Source organism: Ailuropoda melanoleuca, chromosome 15 (genome assembly GCF_002007445.2).
Source record: "Ailuropoda melanoleuca isolate Jingjing chromosome 15, ASM200744v2, whole genome shotgun sequence".
NCBI lineage: Eukaryota > Metazoa > Chordata > Mammalia > Carnivora > Ursidae > Ailuropoda > Ailuropoda melanoleuca.
Genome location: NC_048232.1, coordinates 33,429,252 through 33,448,310, shown reverse-complemented (window position 1 = coordinate 33,448,310; position 19,059 = coordinate 33,429,252). Strand labels below are relative to the sequence as shown.

Here is a 19,059-nt window from a genome sequence, read left to right as displayed (position 1 = left end):
CTGGCGGGACCGGCCCAGCCGGTCCAATCATCCTCCGATGTTGGCAGCACGGGGACGTGCAAGAGCGGCGTGGAAGAAGACCCAGGGGTGCCACGAGCGGGGGCTAACTGGGCAGCTGGACTCCGAAGGGATTATCCATTTACAGCCTCCCAGTCTAGAGGCCAGACTCCCACTGAAGATGGCACTATTGTTTCAACAATGGCTTTGATGGCACCTAAGGGAAAGTGTTCGTACAGACTTTTTCAAGAGCACGCGTTCCGAAACATGGGAGTTTCAGCGTGCCACCTCATGAGGCACCACACCTATACGGTTTTTTTCTTATTTTCCCAAACGTGGGTTTTCTTGTTTTTGTTATTCCCAGTTGGTTGTTCTGTAGAGATTCCTAGTAAAAAGCCTTCAATGAAAAGGACTGTGTGCTATGCTTGTCTTCTGGGAATACAAAAAAAAGTAGGGCTGGAGAAAGCTGCAAGGTGCAGAATAGGAGTGTCAGAAAACAGAAAGCAGGGGCGCCTGGGTGGCACAGCGGTTAAGCGTCTGCCTTCGGCTCAGGGCGTGATCCCGGAGTTATGGGATCGAGCCCCACATCAGGCTCCTCTGCTATGAGCCTGCTTCTTCCTCTCCCACTCCCCCTGCTTGTGTTCCCTCTCTCGCTGGCTGTCTCTGTCTCTGTCAAATAAATAAATAAAATCTTAAAAAAAAAAACACAAAAACCCAGAAAGCAGCATGCGGTGGTGGCTATCCACTGCTGAGGAGCATAGGGGTGATCTGTCTTACACACTAAAGGTTTTTTTTCATTTGACAGACAGGAAGTTGCAAAACCAGCATTTTTATTCAGGTGTGTATAAAAACAAAACAAAAATCTCCACTGATACAAGATATCTTGTTTCCCATCCAAGGGGTCAAAGGGCTGAAGCTGGGTCCTCTTTCTATCCCAACCGGAAGTTTCCCACTACTGGGTAAGAACAGACCCTTATAGTGGCTCTTGGGACTCTTGTGAATCTGTCCCTTGGGTAAGAAGTGATCATTTACAGCACATACAGGTTATGGTTTACACAAAAATGTCCAGTTATTTTTCCTTCCGAACACCCCCTTTCCTGAGATGAGAAGTCTGGGTGTAGGAGGAGGCTGTGGTTGTTGGGGTTAGACTCAATTCAGTGCAAAAACAAGAAGACAATGCCCCTTACAAGGACTCTGACTTGTATCAGTTTGCCTTGATACCTTACAGTGAGAAAACCTGCACTGGAAGATTCTAAATCCTGGACCCATCGCTTAATTTGCTTAATCTCTTTAAGGCTCAGTTTCCTTATTTATGAAATGGGAATCGTAGCTCACAGAATTGTTGTAAGGATTAGGTGCGATAATGTAGGTAAATTTTGCATAATGGCTGGTATCGTAAATGTTCAATTAATAGTACTCGTTAATATCTATGCCAACCTCTTTCTTCACTCAAGATTTGAAGCTTTCCATTCTTTCCAGGGGGTTGAGTCATCAGCCAAAATTTTACATTCCCTTGCCAGGTTATCCCCCTTTTCCTCTTCCTTAGGAGTCTGGTGGGAAACAAAAGCACACTTTAAAGCCTAATCTCAATAAGTCAGAGTCTGAGAGAAAAGGACATAGGAGTAATCCTTCATATCTCCAGGGAGTCCCCCTGAGGAAGCGGAGGAATGGGATTAGGAAAGCACACAAAATAGGAAAAATCTCCTTTCCTGGGATTGGGAAAGAGAAGAAAGTGCACAGCTGGCTACATCTCACAAGAATTTTGTGTCGCAGTGTTTAAAAGCCTCCAAAGGTCGAATGGAATTGTCTAGGACTGGGGAAAGAGGGCTGAGACCTGGGAGGGAGAGACTAAGGAGAAGAGGGGCACCCCCTAGAGGCACTAGCTGCCATGAAACGCTGCCCTGAGTACTTCAGGGAGCAGGGGTTATGTTCTCTGAGCATTAGCCTTGGGGAAAAGCCTGCTATGCCAGTAATCAGGGTTATCAAAAGCAGAGTCAGTGGCTTCTAAACTACGGAGAGTTTTGAGGCGGGCACAATGGACGTGGGGGGTATGGTGTCCAGGCCCCTGGAAAGCTCTCATCTCTTCATACCCCTGCTCAGCTGCTGGGCAGGCGCCCATGGCTGTGTAATCTCCCCCAGGGGCTCCTCCGCCATGTCGCCGATTCATATATTCATAGTCCTCATCTGGGGTTGTGCCAGCAGCGGGCATGAGGGGCCCAGGGTTGAGTGGGCAACTCTGTGTGCTGCCCAGGGAAGCACTGAGGTCTGATCCCACATCCATGTACTCATAACCCAGCTCTTCGAGAGAACTGGGCCTAGGGGGACGAGTTGGACTGCGCCTTCTCCTCCGGTTCATGTATTCATACTCATCGTCTTCATCTTCTTCTTCAGTACCCAGGACAGAACTGAGGCCCACTGAAGAAAGGGTGCCTTCCCGGGAGGAGGGAGTACCTGGGGATTGAGAAGAGAGGATAGGTATGTAGAGAACATGGCGGTAGGTGGTGGGGAGTGGGGGGAAGTTAGGAAAAAATGAAAAGGGAGGGATAAGATCAGAGAAGATGAAAGGATTAAGAGGAGCCTGGGGAAAGGATCAGAGAAGGATTTGAGGAAAGCTCTAGGAAGAGTCAGGCACCTTTGAGGTGTGCATCTGGCATGACATATCCATTGACATCCTCTTCCTCTAACCCTGGTGGGGACAGTGGGGTGACAGGAGTGAGCAGGCTGTGGCGCTGGGAATGGTAGGCACTGTCTCCACGTGGCCGTGGGCTCCGGCTCCGGCTCCTACACATTGACACCTTCTCCTGGAGCTCAGCCTCAGAGCCTGTCACATGGCCCTCTGAGGACTCTGATGCCAGGCGTCCCCGTGGCACTGGGTGCAAAGAGGCTGGACGAGGGCACCGCTCACCGCTCCCACAAACTGCAGACTCCTAAGGAGGAAAGTAATACACAGAGATTTATGCAGAGATGAGGAAAGAGATATTTGTTTAGAAGACTAGGTTGTTCAATGCCTTCTTTTTTGTGGGGCACTGATTAAACCCCAAAGATCTCCAACATCTCCCACACTGCCCCTGTGGATCCTAAGACGCTGCCACCCAGCCTCTCAGCAGCCCCTTGAAGAGACAGACCTTACCTGGCAAGTCTCCCCAAGATTACCCTGGTTCATAGGCATATATCCAGATGATGGGCTTAAAAGGCTCTGGCTCTAGGATGAAAAAGGTGAGGAAGAGGTGGAGATTAAAGGAGACATCTACTCACCATGGAGGCCTTTGAGTAGTTAATCTGGGCATCAGTGGGGTTCATGAGGGTGCAGGTAGGTAGAGGGCTCAGGGTGCAGAAAGTCTTAAAATGCTGGGAAATGCCTTACCCCACGGGGCCGATTAAGTGTTCCAACTGGCAGGCTGAGGGCAGAGCCTAGTGTGGTCGCCAGACCGTCCTCCTCTGCCTCCAAGTCCAGGTCTAGCTCTAGTTCTGGCTCCAGCTCCACCTCCTCCAGGTCCTTGTTTGTCAGAGCAGGGGGCTCTGCCCCAGGGGGGATTCCAGGCCCACTCTCTCTCTGAGGGACAGGCGATTGTTAAGGTGGATCCTAGTTCCGGCCAAGTCCCCTTGCCTCTAGATCTCCTTGACAACTCCTAATCACTGCTCACCTTTATGACCAGATACCGTGGTGGGTCTCGGGCCATCCTGGTGAACTCATTGGCTAGTTCTTTAAAGGTTGGACGAATGTTCTCATCAATCATCCAACCTGGGGGTAAGATGTAGGAAGTAGAGCCGTAAGAGGGGAGGGGAGGAGGGAGGGAAGTCAGTTAGAAAATGGCTGGGGGGTGCCTGGGTGGTATAGTCAGTTAAGCCCCGATTCTTGGTTTTGGCTCAGGTCATGAGATCAAGTCAAGAATCAGACACCTGGGGTGCCTGAGTGGTTCAGTCGTTAAGCGTCTGCCTTCAGCTCAGGGCGTGATCCCAGCGTTTCGGGATCGAGTCCCGCATCAGGCTCCTCTGCTTGGAGCCTGCTTCTTCCTCTCCCACTCCCCCTGCTTGTGTTCCCTCTCTCACTGGCTGTCTCCCTCTCAGTCAAATAAATAAATAAATAAAATCTTAAAAAAAAAAAAAAAAGAATTAGACTCCTTGCTCAGCAGAGTCTGCTTGGGACTCTTTCTCTCCCTCTGTCCCCCCTCCACTCGCACTCTCTTTCTCTCTCTCAAGTAAGTAAATCAATCTAAAAAGGAAGAGAGGAAGGGAGGGAGGGAGGGAGGGAGGGAAATAAATGGCTGGGATCAACAGGGAACTCACACTTGACCATGACCATGTAGACATCAATGGTACAGATCTGGGGCTGCGCCAATCGCTCCCCCTTCTCTAGCAGGTCTGGTACTTCAGCCAGTCGTAGTCCAGCATAGGGCTCCGCCCCAAAGGTCATCAGTTCCCAAACGGTCACTCCTGGTATAGGATGACATGACTAGTTGATGGCAAAATAGTAGACATGGGCGTGAAAATGAAGGGAAAGCAGAATTCGATCTACAACAAGGATCTGGAGGGCTTAGAAATTCTAAGAAGGGGTCTCTCAAAAGGCAACTATGGAATTTGGGCCAGCGATGGGATGGAGGGTATCCAAATGGACTGACCGTAACTCCAGACGTCACTCTGGTGTGTGTATTTCCCAAAGTGGATACTCTCCAGGGCCATCCACTTAATTGGAGTCTGGGGAATTAAAGCCAAAAGTGTCATCAGTTGACTTCCACAGATTTTCTCAGCACTTCTAAACCCCAAGTTCTTAGTCATTCTTTTCTCTGTTGCTTTCTGAACTTGAGCTTCTGGCATCTCCTTGAACTTACTGTGCAGCATCTGTTTGCCTCTGAAGGAGACCGCTCACTGCTCTCTATTCCCATGCTTCACTCCATCCCCACCTCCTTGCCCAGCCCTTCGTGTCACCTCACCTTGGCCTCACTGTGTAGTAGTTGCTTATCATCGGGGGGAAGCAGGTCAGCCACCCCAAAATCTGCCACCTGAACCTGACTGGGTGACTTCAGTAGCACATTTCGGGCCGCCAGGTTCCTATGCACCATACCATGCTCCTCAAGGTAGTACATCCCCTACAGAGGAAGGAGGTATTCTGAAGGTTGGGGGAATTGATCCTTGAGATCCACAATCACCCCAAACCCTGAAGGCACCTCTCAGAACTTCAACCTCCTGCCAGCCACCAGCCAGGCAGTTCAGTCATAGAACTCTTCCAGGTTCCTCTCACCTTAGCAATCTGTACTCCCCAGTTGAGGAGCAGCTGGGGCCCCAGTGCTCCACGGTGTTGTCTCACGTGATCCAGCAGGGAACCCAGAGGCAAGTACTGAGTGACGAGCTGCAGAGATGACCCTGGGCACAGTCCCAGCAGCCGTACAATGTGGGCATGGTCTAGGCTGCCAATGGCCAGCATATGCTACGAGACACAGGAGGGGTTATCCAGGGATCAAAAAGGTCCACATATACCCAGATCAGGGCGACCCCAACATTCAAGGACATCAGTATGGCTAACAGTATCTGCTAACACAGGACCATGCTTCTACGACATCGTATCTAATAGTGACCCCTCTCCCAGTGGCATACACAATACCCTTCTCTCACTCACATCGGTCACATCTTGGAAACTTTGCCGTCCACTCTTGTCCTCAATGACTTTAATGCAGACTGGAATCTTGATTGATTCACCCTCAGGAATCCATACTCCCTGGGAAGTTTTGGGCAGGAGTCAGCCTAAGGTCATTCTCCCCAGGTTAGCCCTTTCCCTAAAATCTTTCTCTCCTTCACCCTAGATCATCCTTTTCCCTCCTCCTCCACAGACTTCCTGTGGGCCACTCACTTTGTGCACGGTTCCAAAGACGCCTGAACCAAGCACTTTAAGCTTCCTCAGCTCTGTTTCTTTGAAGATTCTGGCCAAGACTTTGTTAGCCTTCTCACTGGGATCCAGAGGCTCTATGCTCTGAGGAGCAGAAGGGAAGAAAATACTCAGGGAAGTCCATTCCCATGTCCCACTCCAACCCCCTCCCTATGGGTTGTTGCCCAGAGCAACAAAGCCCAAAGGGGTGGAGAGCAAGAAGAGGAACAGTCTTTAATCTTAAAAAGCATTGCAGGCATATTGGGGAGTAACAGACCCTAAGGATTGAGGACGTTGTTTGTGTTCATGAGATCAAGAATCAAGAGGGTTGGGTTTCCCCTTTGATGGGAGGAAGGGGGGAGAGTTGGTAATGCTACCCCTTTGAATACTTTTATACAATTCTCTACGCTTTCCAGAGCACTTTCACACACATCAACCCCTTTCACCCTTACAGCCATCCTCTAAGGATGAATGTTATTATTTCTTCCGTGTATGTGCATAAAATGAGGCACAGAGAAAGAAAGTACTTCAAAGTCATGTTGACAAATAATGGCAAAATCAGGACTGGAATGCATGTCTCCCATTTCTCCGGCCAGAGTTCTTTCTAATGGATCATACTACCTCCTTGAGGAAAGGAATCAAATCTCTGGGAAAGGAGGCGGCTCTTAAAAACTGACGGTATAGGGTACCCTTCAAGAGCAAGCTAGGCACTCACCTCACCCCGTTCCAAGTACCGCCTCATAGCCCTCTTATTCTGAATCCGGCGCCCACGCCAATAGAGAAAAGTGCCTCCCAGGATCAGGAAAATCACTGCCAATCCCACTACCACTGTTAAACCCACTGCCAGATGGGTTTTGCTGTGGGAAAGAGAAGTCCAGCATTATCCTGGGTCTACACCTCCCTTACAAATGTCATCTATGCCTATATTACAGGTATAGTACAGATCTGGGGCAAGAAATTAACATTCACGTATACACATATCCTCGAGCACTGAAAGGGTTAACCTAAGTCTGGACCTCCTGAGGATACTACAAGTTAATTTTAGGAAGGGAAGGCCAGAAGCCTGGATTCTTGTGTCTCCAAGTCCAGTGACAGTGGTGTATATAGAAGGTCAGAATGAATAGAGACTCTTCTCTTCCCAGCAGATAAACTCCCCCCTCCCTAGCCTCTCTCCCAAATATTCCCAGCTTCCTAAATCTCCAAGTCCATCATACCTGATCAGTGCCAGTGTTTGACCTAAACAGTCTTGTAGCTCTGGTCCCTTACACCTGGGAAAGAAAGTCATCTCCTTAAACGAGAGCTTGGGAGACTCCCATAGGAAGCTCAATTCCAACAGCCTCAACACACAACACTGTTTCAGACCCTAACATGGTATCCCATCCTTGAGCTCAATCATATCATAAGACACGGCCCCTGTCTCTAGCTTGCCAACTGTCCCTGTGTCCCTCTCTTGAATCAAAGTCCCCTGAGCTGAGGTTATCCCAGGTTCTCAAAACTGTGGTATAATTTTGAGCTGTTACTGAGAGATCCCCTTTCTCCAATTCTTCCTAATATAGCTTGGAGTGATTCTTAAATCAAATCACAGTCCCTTTCTTCTTTCAGCTCCCCTTTATCCTCTTCTTTCCCCCCTAGTTTTGTTTCTCCCTCTCTCCCCTTATCATCCTATCACTGACCCCTGGGTGCAATTCTCATGGCAGGGCCGACATTCATTCTGAGCATCTGGGTACTTGTAGATGGGGCCCTTGGCACCGAGGACTCCACTGGGGCAGCTGTTCACACAGTGGGGCCCATCTCGAAAATGGGCACACTGAGCACAAGCATCAGAGCCCTGGGTAGAAGAGAGAAAGTTGGAAAAATGGGATCCCAAGGTCAATTTCATACCTCCCAACCAGGAGCCACCCAGCCATTCAGGCTGCTCCATCCACAGCATTATCTGGCCTCTCTGTGTTGGCCTTGTGATTTGGCCATGTCATTCCCAAGACCTTCTCATGCTGCCCTTGCCCTCTCTCCCTTAGAGACCCTGGTGCTGCTACTGTACCGAGCCATTGCATGTGGCAGCACCCTCCATGGGTCGGCACTCCGGGTGGCAGGAGAAGCATTCAGCCTCATGGGCAAACTCACGAGGCTCCCTGCAGTGGGGGGCAAAGGGAGGGGGTCACTTCTAAGTTCTGACCTTTATGTCCCAATCCCCCAACCACAGTTTCCCCTTACTCATTCCCACCAAGACATATGCAGAAAGCTGTCTAGGGGCGCCTCGGTGGAGTAGTCGGTTAAGTGTCCCAACTCTTGGTTTCAGGTCAGGTTGTGATCTCAGAGTCACGAGATCAGGCCCCATGTCAGGCTCAAGTCTGCTTGGGCTTCTCTCTCCCTCTCCCGCTGCCCTTCCCCCAACCCTCCCTAAAATAAATAAATAAATCTTAAAAAAGAAAGTTAGTTGACTAAAGCTTTTCAGGTGCCACTTGAATTGCTCCATCCCAGGGCCCCATCCCCTCAGCCCTGCTTGACTCTCTAGCCCCTCAGCATTACCCATTCAGAAAGTTGCAGTGGGTCACGCAGATACCTCCTCGGCTGTAGTTTCGGCAGGACAGGCACTGACCAGGACCTGGGCCCCAGCATCCCCCAGAGGAGCACAGAGGATCACACACTTTACCCTCTGCCACTGGAAGGGAAAGGGTGAGTTAGGAGGGGTCTCCTCACATGCCCTCTTCTGAACTCTTCCTCATAAGTGCTTCCAGCCTAACACGCCCCTCTCCTTGGCTCTGCCACTGCCCCCCCACCCTCCATCCCTACTCCTGCTTCCAGGGCAGAACAGTCCTTACACCTACCCTCGCCTCCCGGACTTCCTTTTCCCCGCCACCCTGTGGGCCCGTTCCCTCACCGCAGTCTCTGCGGGGCCGATTATGCTTGATGTCTAGTCTCTCTTCTGCAGGCCCCCGAAGCAGCCTGGTCCAGTTCAGAGAATGGTGGTAGCAGAGCTGCCTGTTGGCACTTACGTAGATACGCCCAGCACTAATTTCTCTCAAAGATCGGAGGCCCAAAGATGTTATATTCAAGTTCTTCATGATCAACAAAGAGAAACCCCGGCTGAGAACAATGAGACAGGGTAAGAAGGGGGACTATACTGGGAAAAATGACCATGGACTGGATTTATTTTCATTCAACACATTTGCTCTGGGCCAGTCACCAATAAGAGCGAGTCCCCCTCCTTATGCCTTTTCCCCTTCCCCTTCAAACTCTCAGACCCTCTGGGCGTGCTGTATGAGACAAGGAGGCCTAAGAAACAGGGTTCATTGCCTGGGTTCATGCTACCACCGCCACACTCCTTACTACTCACTTGTACAGGCTTCTGCCCCCGATGGTTGTCAGGTTGGAAAAGACACTGAAGTTGTGCATGTGGGGAGGCCAAGACTGGATGTTTAGGTAACCTGAGGGGTTGGAGACACGCATGTGAGCAGGGAGTCTTCTCCCCTTGCTTTCTCAGGTTCTATCGGTCCCTCCCCTCTCACTTGGGACATGATTTTGTAAGTAGTTATACAACAATTTGTGCCAGTGGTTCACCTCTTCCTCCAGAAAGGGCAGCCTTTCCCCCCACTCACCTGTGATCTCTCGTACTGTCTGGAAGACATTGAGCTTCTCGGGGTCCAGTGCAGGGATCTTGTGCCAGGGGTCTCTGGAGAGAATAGTGAAAACTGGTCGACCAGGTAGAGGGAGAAGCCAGTAACAAGCAGCATGCCTCGCCTCAGAACTTAGTTTCTAAATATCATTCTCCACTAAAAGGAAAGAGGGCTTTCTTGGAGAAATAGCTAGGGCGGGAGAAACAGAACATGAGTTTACACCAGCTGATGCAAAAAAGTAAGGAAGTGCTCAGAGAATTAGGGTACAAGCCTGAAGAACACAGGTTCTGGCTTGAAGAAGCCCCCAGTGGCCAGATGAAAGAAACTGAACACCAAAATAATGACTATAAAAGATTATAAAGGACTGAATGAAATAGGTATAATCAACCCATCAATGGGAAGGGAAGACTCTTCTTAACACTAAAATACTAACAAACAAATGCAACTCTCATTAAAAAATTAATCCAGGGGGCACGTGGGTGGCTCAATCGGTTGAGCATCCAACTCTTGGTTTCAGCTGGGGTCATGATCCCAGGGTTGTGGGATCGAGCCCCAGGTCAGCTCTGTGCTCACCTCCTTCTCCCTCTCCATCTGCTTCTCCCTCCACACCCATGTGCTCTCTCTCTCTCCTATATATATAATATATATAAATATATATATAATTATTACATATTTAAATATATTATATATATATATGTGTGTATATATATATATATATATATATAAAATCTTAAAAAAAATCGATTGAGGCAGGGGCACCTGGCTGGCTCGGTTGGTGGAGCATGTGACTTAGTCTCAGAGTTATGAGTTCAAGCCCCATGGGGGCAGAGATTACATAAAGATGAAATCTTAAGGGGGCCTGGGTGGCTCAGCCCATTAGGCATCGGACTCTTGATTTCGGCTCAGGTCATGATCTCAGGGTCGTGAGATCGGGCTCCATATGAGGCTGTGTGCCTGGCATGGAACTTACTTGGGATTCTCTCTCTCCCTCTTGCCCTCACTCCCCCACCTCCTGCTCTCTCTCTAAAAAATAAATAAATAGAGTAAGTAAAATCTTTAAAAAAAGAAAAAAAAAGAAGTAGGAGGACACAATGTCCTTGTCCCCTGCCACTCAGCTAGATGGTATCAGATTGCTTAGGGATGTCTCTGAGGGGATTCAAGCCCTGGGTGGGAGACAGTTAGGGATGGTCAGGTACTGTGTGACCTCTAAAATTTTATGATTTATATTCCTTTTTTTTTAATTTTTAAAAAAGGATATTTATTTATTTATTGACAGACTGGGTGATTTATGTTGAGAGAGAAAGAGAAAGCAGGGAGAGGAGCAAGGGAGGAGGGAGAGAATCTCAAGCACGAAGCAGGATACGGGGCTCGATCTCACAACCCTGAGATCATGATCTGAGCTGAAATCAAGAGTCTGACACTTAACCGACTGAGCCACCCAGGCGCCTCTATGATTTATATTCCTAATCAGCTGCCCATTTGAAGGGTTGAGCCAAATGCAATGAATTGTGAGGGTATGGATGGAGTGGGGGATTAAAGAGGGAAAGCAGAATCTCTAACCCATTGAGGCCAGTGATAAGAAAGTCCAGATTTCCCAGGATCTTGGTGCAGTTCACAAATCCATCGATGTTGCTGGAGTCCACAGTCTGGAAGCGGCTCCCCGAGCCTGTCCCCTCACAGGCTGTAAACACAAAAGAGGCTCAGTGGGTGAGGCCCGATTGGTCTCTGGGGAAAGGAGGTCTCTTCAACACCCCCTCACCATCTCCTGCTCACCTTTGGGGCACAGCCCCCCACAAGGTTCACACATCTTGAGTCCATTTTTATCTACTTCCATCTTGTCAGGAGGACATGCCCGGACGCAAGACGTTTGATCCACCACGAAGTTATCTAGGAATGAGGAGGGCACCATTAGAGACACTGCCATTAGAGAAACACTGCCAACGGCCGACTGAACCTTGCTCCCTCCCGCTCTGTGCTGGATTTGTCCCAATTTACCACCCAAGGTTCCTTGAGCACTGTCCTACGGATGAGAAAGGCCCTTTGCTCTTTGTTGCAGAACTAGGAGCAACTGCCAAAATCACGGGGAAGTTGATAGGGGAGCAGGACACGGGTCATTCACTGGAGGTGGTTAGACGACCACAGCCTACATCCTCTATTTACCACCAACTTGATCCTTTCCACCTCCGAAAATTTTGTGTAAAATCCTGGTTCCACTACCACTGTCCCTCTTCATAGGCACTTACGGGGACAGCTGGCTACACAAACTCCACCATACTGATACTTGGTGTGGGGATTGGGTTCCAGCTGGAACGTGAGCTTGTTGTAAACAAGGGGCTGTGGACACTGGCGCACACAGGCCCCGCTGTCATTGAAGAGTCGACAGGCCTAGGGGCACAGGAGAGTCATCAAACTCACGTTACGTACGTATCCCTGCTTCCTCCCCAAAGCCCACATCCCCATTTCGGAACCCAGGCACATGGTGGCACGTACAAAGCAGTCTGTGTCCTGAGGGCCTGAGCAGCCTCCCGCACACTCATCATGGCAGCACTGGTTGGGGTTGGGCCCAAAGCAGTGACCGTTACACTGAGGGGCACAGATGGTCTTGGTCACTATAGAAAGAGAGAAAGCATGGCAGTCGGGTCTCTTAAGACTGTCTTCTGAGGCTATTGCTCCCCCTCTTACCCTCTAGGGTTGTCCCTACCCGCAGTGCTGCCATAGGTTGGGGTGGGCAGGGATATGAAAGTGTATGAGCTTGAAGTGTTTGGAGGGGAGTAAACTCACATGTCTGGCAGTCTTCTGGTCTAGGACCCCAGCACCGCCCCTTGCAGGCCTCATGACACGGGGGACCTCGTTGGGAAGGAAAGCAACACAAAGGGCTGTCAGGGCTAAGAAAGGCTTGCTTGAATCCACAGGGTATGATGTCAGCACACAGGCACCCCAGTCCCACGAAGCAAAGAGCCAGGGCAGTGTCCCTCCTTGCCCTTGCAGAGCAGGGCTGGGCTCAAGTGAACCTGTCAACAGGGGGCGGAGCCACACCTCCGCACCGCCTACAGGGCAGCTGAACGGGAGGGTCTGGGGCAATTGCCAAGCTCAGCCCCAGTCCCAACCCAGGAACTTGGTTCTTCCTTGGCAAACTGAACCCAGTAGGCATATGTGCGTGTGAGCGGACAGGGAGCAGCAGACTGTGATCAGGGGGAGGTAGGTTCCAAGGAGAAGGGAGAATGTTGTAATGGAAAGAGATGTGGATGTGGCTGTGGAGTCCAGAGATCTGCCTTCCCCACTTAGCACATAGAGACCTTTTGTTCCTTTTCTCCACAAAATGCTTCGGGAATTTGGATCCTAGGAGACTGACCTGCTCTCTCCTGGCAGGCTCCTTGGGTCTAGGGCCTGAGATGGTTTTTTTTGGTGGAGAGCTGGGTTCAGATTAGGGATATAATGAAGATGGGAAAGGGGTCACTCTGTGTGGTGGGAGTAGAGGAGCAGTCTTGATCATGGTCACTCACAGCTCCTGCCATTGTCCTTCACCACTATCTCGGCATCTCGGTCCCTCACGATGTCCCTCCAGTCGATTGTGTCCATGTGACAAAGTTTATCATTCTTCTCAATATAAACGCCCCCGGACAGAATCTCTGAGGTAGGGAAGAGAAGTGACAGGGTTAAGGGCTACAGCAGACCTCCTCTTCCCTATCCCTTCCCCCCCCAACACAAAAGGCCACCCAAGACTCAGGAGAAAGGGAAATGGGGCAGACAAGTATGTCTAATTAAATCCAAACTGCAGAGAAGGCTTGCCTTGTAAGATAGAGGAGGAGCCAGGCCAAAAGAAACTCCTGCCTCCTCAGACACCTGTCCAGATCCGGTTTAGCCAGTGGGGGAGGGGAAAGGAAAGAAAGAGAGAAGATCCCTGACTCAATCACCTCCTTCCTCCGCCCTACCTGTGTGTTTTCCAACTGACTGGGACAGGGAGAAGTAAAAGGTAGCCATGTGGTATTTAATCCCATATTCCCTCAGCTTGTGGGGAATTGTGAGGGGGAGGAGATAGGATTCCCATTCCCAGGGAAGGGGGGACATCGAGGTACACTGTACTTTAAAGACAGAGGAGTGGGTAAGAGATCGAGCTCCAACTCCAGCCCCGCGGGATGAGGACCCTCCCCCTGGGGAGTTGTGGACCTTTAGCACAGTGGTCAAGGTGGTGGCCCCATGAAGGGGGCACTTAGTGAGCAGTCTTGGGTTATCATCGAGGAGGCACCTGTCTGCAGGTTGGCTGAGGGGCAAGACCAGAAGGAAGCGTCAGGCACTGACCAGTGAGCTGAGTAAAACGGAGCTGGCGCAGAGCATGGCTGGAGTTGGTGTTATAGTTCAACATGACAAAGATGGCAAACTTCCCATCGTACACCTGAGTCCCCCGCACCACCCGGAGGTTGGGCAGTGGCAGCGTAGAGAACTCATTCATGGCCACGAGGACATAGCCGGTCACTTCTCGGATCCACTGTGATGGAACAGCTCATGTCAGTGGGAGGGATAACAGGGCAAAAAGCCTCATTCCCCTCATTAAGGAATCCCTAACCCCTCTAATTCTAATTCCTACCATGGAGTAGGGAGTAGCTGCTGTCACACTGCTGTGTCCCTTCTGCCAAGGAAGACAGGTGGCAGAAGTGACTGAGGAATTCTAATCTCTTACCCTTTCCCTCTCAGAGCTCCTCATGCCAGGAGGGTCCTTGGCCCCCTCCTCATCTTCCTAGGTGCCTCTCTCCATTGGCTTCTGGTGCAAAACACTATCCCACCCCTGCCCGCTTCTCATCGCCAGCCCCTGTGCATCCCTGGCTACAGCGACCGGACCAGAGGTCCCAGATTCCAGCCACCGTCCCCATAAACACACAGGTTTGGGTCTTCCGAACTGCAGTTTTAGGAATGCTGACTCCAGCAGAGGGTAGCCCTGAGGAAGGGAAGGAGGCTTCTGTGGGGAGGCTTAAGCGGGGAGAGGTTGAGGTCGGGAGTCAGGCATTCTAACCTGCAGGAAGGAGAGGTCCGCATTGTGTCCTGTGAGCACAACCTCAAGGTTCCCCATCACCACCTCGCACTTCTCGTAAAGCTTGTACAAGGTCTGGTACTGGTTCTCGGCATCACCTGTCACACTCAGCCCATTCAGAGTCCCAGGACACACTGCTCAAAGTGGAGGTAAGAATGTCAGACAACCGGACACAAGTTTTCAGCCTGGTCCCCCAAAACCATCCCCTCGGTTGCCCTCCTACAGGAACATTCAACAAGATCAAGAAGCAGCCTCCTCCAACTGTCATCCCTAGAGAAAAAAGGTCTATGTTGGACTGAGATCCTCTCTGAGGATCCCCTCACCATCTCTCCCAACAGGCAGGTGCAAAGGTTTTCCACCACAGCCGCCTCTGTGCCTCTTTCAGGTATGACTTTGGGTACTAAGGAGTTAATCAAAGAGGATGTAGGGTTTTCTCTCCCTCCCTAGAGAGGTTAGAAAAGGACCACAACTTGGTTACCCTCCTCTTCCCTTCCCCCTCTCTGACCAGGGTACTTACTTCTCTACCCCCATCCTGCCTCTCTCTAGGTCCTGGAATAAATATCTCTTTGGGGCGAGCACACAGCCCCTATTGTGTCTACTGAGGGTGGGATGGGGGCAGAGGGTGGGGGCAGTGCCCAGGGCCACAGTTCAGCCCACAATGCGGCAATTCTGTCTAGGAGGAGGGGCTGCTCCACCCTGTCCCGAGACACCCTGTCCTCAGTAGCGCCGCCCCCCTCCACCCTCAAGGCTTGGGCTCAGACAAGTGACCTCACGAGAGGGGGAGCTCTGGTGGGGAGAGGGGGTCAATGTGAGCTTTGTCTTTAAAGCTGAAAGATAAGGAGCTGGTTGCCTACCCCGCACCCCCCCCCTTCCTAAACTCTGGCTTCCCTTTCCCTTCCCCTATCCCAACACACACCAGCTCCTCGGAGTCACACTTTCCAGCAAATACACAGTAGCCTGGAGGGAAACAGTAGAGGATTCCCCCATTCTAAGCCTTCCACCCCATTTCATTGTCAAAAGATTCATTAAAAAGCTTTCCAACATGGCAATCTTCATGAGGCATGCCAGTCTTGGGGGTTCACTTGACCTTGTAGGTATGGAGGATATAGGGCTATGGGAAATCTTGGCCCCTGAAGCCCGACCCGTCTCTTTGCTCTGGCTCACTGACAGACTGTGGGGAGGGTGGGGGGTAGATACCACCTGTTCCAACCACCCTTCCCAGAGGCGCTGGCAGCTTAGCAGGAGGGCGGGAGTGGGAACGGAGGAAGGGAGGTCAGTGAGGCCCCAACCCCTCCTCCTAGATACACCCCTAGTCTGACCACTTGACCTTTGAGGGCTCCCATTCCCTATTGCTCCCCACAATGGGAAGGAAGGGGGTGGGCTAGACCCAGCAGAGGGGTAAACGGGCTGGGAGCTCCCAGAGGAGCCTGGGAACTCTAGGGTCCTTGGGTTAAAATGAAAGAAACTAGGAAGGTTAGTCATTTAGGGAACAGCCCCTTCCTGGCAGGACACCCCCTCTTCCAAGTTAAGGTGCCAATCCTTCTCCCCAGATAAGGGAGGAGCCAAGATTTCTGCACAGAGCAGTGGAGTATGTATGTGATGTGTGTGTGTGTACATGCATGTGTCTCACACACACACACACACACACACACACACACACACACACACACAGATAAGCATGTACCCAGCTCCCCCGCTAGCCCAGAAATCTATACTGGTTCTGTCCTTGGGTTTCCTTATAAGGAAATGGTTCAGGTGGCCCCATCCATCCCACCTGCCTTTATGTGTTTGTGCAGACTCTGTGTCTGTGTCTGGAAGGCTACAGTGTTAGAGGTCCCAGTTCTCTGCCACCCTGAGGGTAAAGTCCATATTACACAAACAGGGAGCAAAGGGCCTGCTCAGGAAAAAAACATGAAAACCACCTCTAAGGAGGAACGGGCAGCTTGGAGAGCAGGGCAGGGGGAAGGGAAAAATCCCTGCTGTACCCAGGCACCAGGGGCCTAGGAAGGGGCCTGGGCACTCCTTTGGTAGAGAGCGGTGGGGTGGGTCAGACCAGGAATCTTCAGCCCGTCCTCAACCAGAGGCCTCCTCTCCAATATCCCCCACCCCCATCACAGCCAGGACAAAGGGACTATAGAAGGACTGAGACAGGGCCGGATGCCCAGAGGCTGCAGGATCCAGATAAAGGGTAAAGAAACCCAACCATGCCTGCCTCCTGTCTCCCTCAGGGAAGGTGGCCAGGATCTGGGACTCCTGGGTTCCCGGTTGAAGATTCCAAGGGTCTGGATGGGACCCTGATGCAGTCATTCTATTTGGTCCCTCCCACTCCAGTCCCCAGACCCCCGCCCTCCACCAGCTGGGAGTTTCACATTCAAGATCCCAGGTCTAAATTTAGGCCCAGCAACTGTGGGGGAAGCACAGGTGTTTCTCCCACTCCCACTCTGGGGAAGAGGCCCTGGCTGTGCCAAACCCCAAGCTGAGGTCTGGGGGAGGGGAAGAGATCAACAGGATTCCTCCAAGTCAAGCAACACTAGCACCCTCAGGTGTTCATGGTCCCAGAGACACCCCTAGGGGGTGGGCTCAGATGGTACGGGAGTTGGAGGAACAGATGAGCAATGTGACTCTTGTCTAGACTCCAAGAGACATAGTCCAACAATAAACAGAATGTAGGTGGGGGAGAAGCTGGGCTTAGGAAGGACCTCCAGGACAGGAAGCTCAGAAGGTGGGAGAGATGCCCTGTTGGGTCTCAGGATGGGGAGGGAAAAGACAAACTGAGAAACACAGGTTGGAAGTCCTTGACCCTACAGCTCCTGGCCCAGAGCCTTGTCCATAGTAGATGCTCAACAAATATTAATGGAATTGATCTGGGTCTTGACAAAGAGAGGTTGGTCAAGTCAGGGACCAGCCAGCTTTATTATTTTCAGGAAAAGAGGTAGGTCAGCCTCTGCGTGGCCTCTCACCCTGATGTCACCTGTACTTGGCCCTTTGGTTACTCTCAGCCCTTCCCAGGGCACTCACGGAAGAGGAGGTGCCAATCTTGTTTTTCCAAACGCAGAAAACAACAACCCCCTCCAACCCTTCCATAGCTCCGCCCTGTCGGCAAAACAACGAAACTGGAGGTGCTGAAACCCGAGGGATGGGGTTGGGGAACAGACTGAGAGCCCCCCCCCGCTTTCTCCAAGACCTCCACCTCCGATCATCTCCTCACGTTTACAGAACGGAGGTCCCAGCTCCCCTCCCTATAGGGCCCCTCGGAAGTGTGATCTGTCTCGGCATCAGTCCCCAAGAGAGAGACAAATTAGAAGGCCGGGGACGCGCTGCGGAGGGTTGTGTGTGCGGGGGGGGGGGGGATCAGGCATCCCGACCCCGCCCGGACCGCGCCGAGAACCCGAACCTGACGGTCCCTGCCTAGGTGGCCCCAGCGGAGCCGCCCCTGCCTTCCAGGATTCCGCGCTCTCGGTTCGGGATCCCGGATCCCGAGACGGCCGGTGCTCCCGCGCCGCTTACCTGCCTGGGAGTTGCCCACCTCGGAGCCCCGGGCCAGGTTGAGAAGGAAGCCCAGCACCTGCAGAGCCGCCTTCGCCCTCATGGCTCCCGCGGAGGGTGACGGCAGCCCCGCCGAATCCGGCCCGGGGGCCCCCTGGACTAGGACATCGAAGCGGAGCCACCTGAGCCGCCAGCGACTCGGGAGCGGCGGCAGAGGACGTTGCAAACTGCAATCGGAGCCGGAGCCAGAGTCCGGGGCGGGATGGCAGGGGAGGGGTGTATGTCTGTGAGAGGGCGAAGGAGGGAGCGCAGGGGGAGGGGGTGAGTCACGGCCGCGCCCACTCCGGCGCGAGGCTGGCGTGGAGCTGGCTGGAGCCGCCGACTGGCCGCGGCGAGCGCGCCCCACGCCGCAGTGCGTGCCCGCTTGGGCCACGCACAGCGAGCACGGGTCTCACCGCAACTTTTCTACGGGAGCTGGACTAAGGGGAGGCCAGGATTCCAAACGCCCCCAAATGCCTCCAAAGGGAAAAGGTACTGGGGGTGGGGAGAGCGCTTCGAAGCCCGGCCCCCTGAAAGTTGGCCTCGCCCATTAACCAAATCACTCAACTTCCCTAGCCGGTTGGGTCACTTGGGGGATTTTCTCTCCGAATATTTTTTTCTGTGTGTGTTTTAGGAGGAAGGTGTTTGCCTCACCCTCAGGCCACCTCAGTTTCTCCGGAAGCCCCTCGAAACCCCATAATTCATCTACCCTGTCGAGGAACCCGAGCCCCAGAGACCGCGTGAAATCGCACTGTCTCCGGCCGCTTCCTCCTCCAGACCCGGCGCCAGCCCGGCCTCTCCCGGGGATTTGGCTGGGGGGGGAGGCGGGGGCGGCTTCCAGCCTGGGAACAGTCCCGAAGCCCGCCTTTTCACTTCCACCCCGGGAGGGGCTCCCGCACCTGTCGCCGTCCCCTCTGCTGCCCCCCACGGCCGCCTGGGAGAACAGCTGCCTCCCCTTCCACACTGGAGTCACCGCGCCGTCGGGGCGGCCGGAGTTCCCGCCTCTTTAATGCGGACCCACACCGGCAAGACGGTCC

General features: G+C 52.3%; 1 protein-coding gene across 1 annotated transcript; it reads right to left on the bottom strand.

Moving 5' to 3' along the window:
- Window positions 1-805: 805 nt before the first annotated feature.
- Window positions 806-18,333, bottom strand: ERBB3 (erb-b2 receptor tyrosine kinase 3). Its single transcript, XM_002915974.4, has 28 exons — window positions 18,005-18,333; window positions 14,480-14,631; window positions 13,771-13,957; window positions 12,975-13,100; window positions 12,253-12,318; window positions 11,962-12,080; window positions 11,715-11,856; window positions 11,245-11,358; window positions 11,032-11,152; window positions 9,454-9,527; window positions 9,192-9,282; window positions 8,736-8,941; window positions 8,384-8,516; window positions 7,896-7,986; window positions 7,531-7,685; window positions 7,072-7,125; window positions 6,573-6,714; window positions 5,843-5,962; window positions 5,612-5,710; window positions 5,237-5,422; window positions 4,929-5,084; window positions 4,617-4,692; window positions 4,285-4,431; window positions 3,642-3,739; window positions 3,362-3,550; window positions 3,128-3,199; window positions 2,630-2,924; window positions 806-2,448 (listed from the first exon to the last, which is right to left on the bottom strand). The coding sequence occupies exons 1-28, from the start codon at window positions 18,084-18,086 to the stop codon at window positions 1,922-1,924; spliced, it is 4,020 nt and encodes a 1,339-aa protein (XP_002916020.1). The 5' UTR covers window positions 18,087-18,333; the 3' UTR covers window positions 806-1,921.
- Between the last annotated feature and the right edge of the window lie 726 nt (window positions 18,334-19,059).